At 34.2% G+C, this 4,273-nt stretch overlaps 2 protein-coding genes across 2 annotated transcripts; both read left to right on the top strand.

Moving 5' to 3' along the window:
* Window positions 1–6: 6 nt before the first annotated feature.
* On the top strand, window positions 7–1,295 carry LOC116341826 (acetylcholinesterase-like; the record flags this gene model as incomplete). The annotated part of the gene is made up of 6 exons (XM_031769127.1): window positions 7–61; window positions 136–314; window positions 380–536; window positions 595–733; window positions 804–1,007; window positions 1,073–1,295. Coding segments are annotated over 6 exons (852 nt in total), but the record flags the coding sequence as incomplete, so codon positions are not given.
* A 692-nt stretch (window positions 1,296–1,987) lies between these two features.
* LOC116341825 (probable cytochrome P450 6d5) lies at window positions 1,988–3,790 on the top strand. The gene is made up of 3 exons (XM_031769126.1): window positions 1,988–2,976; window positions 3,038–3,208; window positions 3,278–3,790. Exons 1-3 carry the CDS (start codon window positions 2,034–2,036, stop codon window positions 3,700–3,702), a joined length of 1,539 nt encoding a protein of 512 aa, XP_031624986.1. The 5' UTR covers window positions 1,988–2,033; the 3' UTR covers window positions 3,703–3,790.
* Window positions 3,791–4,273: the final 483 nt, after the last annotated feature.

Below are 4,273 nucleotides of genomic sequence, written 5' to 3' on the forward strand. Positions count from 1 at the left end.
TCTTCAAAAATACCATTCATTACTGGGGTCACCTACGACGAGGGTCTTATGAAATCATTGCGTGAGTTTGCTTCAATGTTTTCTATTCGCTGAATTCAAATTAATATACTTTTCTATATGTTCAAACGTTTCTAGCCATCATGAACTACCCAGGAGTATTTGAAGAGTATTCCACGAATTTCAAACGTGCCCTATCCATTTCACTTTACTATGATCACCATAATTCGTCTATTCAAGACTCGATAACAAAACAAATCAATGACTTTTATTTCGGAAACAATTTTTCAAAAGATAAATTTACGAATTTGACAACTGTAAATCAGCATTGAATTCATCAAAAACGCCTAATTAACTTATGAAAATTTATGTGAATTTGTAGTTATTCGGTGATGGATGGTTTCTCGACGCAATGGACTCTTATTTACGAATGAGACTTTCACACAGAGATGCTGCACCCACCTATGTATATTTACTCACTCATAAAGCATCTATCAGTTTTTCTGAAGTATTTAATGGTGATCCGGAGACATTTTATGGTAAATTGATAATCAAAGAATTAATTTGAAATGATAAGAAATGGAATGAATTTTGAAGGTGTATCTCATGCTGATGAGCAGCCATATTTCTTTCCGAAAAGAGACTCCTCAATCTTTTCGAACTCATTGCCAACAAAAGAAGATGAAGAAATGCGCAAATCGCTTGTTCAAATGTGGGTAGACTTTGCTCGAACTGGGTAAGTGATTCGGCTGCTGAATCGTTCAAGAGAACTGCAACTTAAAATGTTTAAATTTTGCATGTGACAGTAATCCAACTCCTGAATCAAGTAATTTACCAAAATGGATTGAAGCAAAAGAATTTCCGCTGAGATACTATCGCTTTGGTAATCTTAATTTTGATAGCAAACCAATGTTTGGAATGGAAGAAAATGGAATATTTGAAGAGCGTACTAAATTTTGGAGAGAAATCGAAGCATTCCTACCCAGCACTCATTCAAAAAAAGAAGAAATGTAGATAATAAATATAAAAATGTTCATGCCATTTTGAAATAATTTAATGAGTTACTTTATTACAGAGTGACATCCGAGTCGAGCGTATCGAAATCTCGTCAAAAGTCTTCCAATTGGCTTGTAATTTTCATAATAAGCTTGCTAAGTTTGGTATTCGGACATTTATTGTATAAATTCGTATAAATTAGCAATATAAAGATAGTAGTATGATATCAAATCACCGATTATTTTTTTTTTTTTTTCATTACGTTGTTATCAAACGAAAGAACAGCGAGATTGATTATTGTAAAGGTTTTAATTATATTTAAAGAAATAAATAAAATATGATCTTTGTATCAACATCGCTAATTGTGATACCTAAATGTGCAAACATCTAAATATTTCTATCATTGAAGTTATATGACTTAGATTTGAGCTCAGACAATATTGAGTAAAATGTTTTTATATTAGCTGTATTTTCAGTGGGAGCTTTATACTCAAATTATCGGGGTATAATGACGTATTTATTTAGTAGAAGTAATATCTCTATAACAGTAATGTGCGAAGGGGGGGGAGGGGGGAAATAGCGGGGTTTTAAATTTTTTCTGATTTGCTTGGGTTTTTCGCGGAGAAAATTCTTTGGATTTGCTAGGGTTTTTCACGAAAAAAGTAACTTCCAAAAAAACGACTTTATTGTAATTTCCTGAGGTTTTTCGCGGAGAAAATTCTTTCGATTTGCTAGGGATTTTCGCCAAAAAAGTGAAGAGCCAAAAAAAACACGAAATTTGTTGTTCAAATGAGAGAATTTTTAGTTTTTGAAAAATCAACCCCCTCCCCCTGTAAAATGTAGCTAGCACATTACTGCTCTATAATTATAACTCTCCACTTGTAGGCACGATTGTATTCGTGTAATGAAATACTCATTCTTTGTCTCAAGTAACGTCACGTATAGAGCGAACACTCTCAACGTACGAAATAAATACGGCGCAATTGAATGATAGTCATCTAGTTATAAACAAACTTCGAGTTAACAAGTTATCAAATAGAATGTCTGCTCTCTTGATTTTTCTATCGCTATTAGTGACTTTTATTGTGACTTCATTTTTATACGTGCAATCCAAGTATTCCTATTGGAAGCGTAAGGGTGTTCCTTACCAGACTCCAATATTTCCATTCGGAAATTTAAAAAATGTATTTCTGCAAAAGGAGCAATTTGGTGAGGGTCTTGCCGATATTTACAAAAGCACATCTGAGCCATTCATCGGTATTTACACCGCACTGAGGCCGGCTTTGTTGATTCGTGATCCGAAAATCATTAAAGATATGTGTATCAAGAATTTTCATAGTTTTGATCATCGCATATTACAAGCGAATGTTGAAGCTGATCCGATGGCCGACAATCTCTTATTGCAGAAGGGAGAAAAATGGAAACGACTGAGAACACAATTTACGCCAGCATTCTCATCAGGAAAATTAAAAGGAATGTTTGAAACGATCGTTGCATGTGGCAAATCATTGGACAAGCACATAAAAAGTTTTGCAATCAGTGGCAAGTCCGTGGAGATGCGTGATGTGTTCGCTCGATTTGCGACAAACGTAATTGCGTCGGTTGCATTTGGCATTGAAGTCGATTCTATTGAAAATCCTGAATGTGAATTCCGAACATATGGACAGAAAATTTTCCAACCATCACTTAAAAATACAATACGTGCAACTACCAATGTTTTTATTCCGAAATTATCAAAATTATTTGGATTTAGATTTGTCGATAAGGATATTGGTGACTTTATGATCGAAACTGTGCGACAAAATTTGGAGTATCGTGAAAAAAACAACGTCACTCGCAAGGATTTCTTTCAACTGTTGATGCAACTACGAAATACCGGAAAGATTCTCGATGATGACGATTGGTCGACCAAATCCACTTCGAACAAAAAAGAATTGACACTCATTGAATTAGCTGCCCAGGCAGTTTTATTCTTTGGAGGAGGTAGGAATAGATGTGACGATATTCAAGCTTATTTTAGTTAATTTTTATGAGAATCTTACAGGTTTTGAATCATCATCATCAACGATGTCATTTTGTTTGTATGAACTAGCTAAAAATCCCGAAACTCAACAAAAGGCTTACGAAGAAATAGTTGACGTTCTTGAAAAACACGATGGCAAATTAACATATGATTCGGTTGCCGATATGAAATTTATTGAGAGCTGCATTGATGGTACGGCATTGATTTATACAATCACTTTTTTTTACCAATTTCCAATTATGGATCATTATATTTTTATAGAATCACTTAGATTACATCCACCATTTCCAATCGCCACTAGAAATTGTAGCAGAAATTATCAAATTCCGGGCACAAATGTGACTATTGAAGAAGGTACCCCGATTTTTTTTTCAACCATTGGATTACAGTATGACGAAAAGTACTACGCTGAACCAAACAAATTCAAACCAGAAAGATATAGTAGTGCACAGTCAATAAACAGAAGCTTTGATGAAATGCCTAATTTGGTGTTTGGCGAAGGTCCACGCAATTGCATTGCAAAGCGATTAGGAAAGTTACAATCTAAAATCGCAATCATTTTGTTGATAGAGAAATTCATATTTGAATTAGATGATCAACACAAAAACACAGAACTGACACTGGACCCAAGGAGTATTGTTTTAGCTCCGATCAATGGTCTTAATTTTAAGGTTTCAAGTCGGTAAAACATAGTATCTTCTTGTTTTTACTCGGCCTGTTTGCATAAATATGTCATTCTTTTATCAATAAAAATAGAAATTCACAACAACAAAATATTGATTCAATTTTATATCTAAAATCTACAAAGAAATTAATCAAAACATTTAATTGCGATCTATTTAATAGTATGAGTAAAGGCGTACTCAATCTTCGAAAAAAAAATCAAAGCATGATATTGTATTACTGAAGACAAAAAAATTCAATAAGTATACTCAGTAGTATAAGTAGCAATTATAATTGCTGATATAGATAAATAATATAGATAATATTGATGACAAATTGATTTGAAAAAAATCTTTATAATTGATTTGTTGGTGGCCCTGAAAAGGGCCGATTTTGATATGAAATGGTTTGACGTTGAATTTAAGCACGTTCACCGCGGATACGACGGGCCAATTGGATGTCTTTAGGCATGATTGTGACACGTTTGGCGTGGATGGCGCACAAGTTGGTGTCTTCGAATAAGCCGACCAAGTAGGCTTCGCTGGCCTCTTGCAAAGCAAGAACAGCTGAGCTCTGGAAACGCAAATCGGTTTT

This window comes from Contarinia nasturtii, unplaced genomic scaffold (assembly GCF_009176525.2).
Source record: "Contarinia nasturtii isolate CC-2019 unplaced genomic scaffold, AAFC_CNas_1.1 Cnas_scaffold_789, whole genome shotgun sequence".
In the NCBI taxonomy this organism is placed as follows: Eukaryota; Metazoa; Arthropoda; class Insecta; order Diptera; family Cecidomyiidae; genus Contarinia; species Contarinia nasturtii.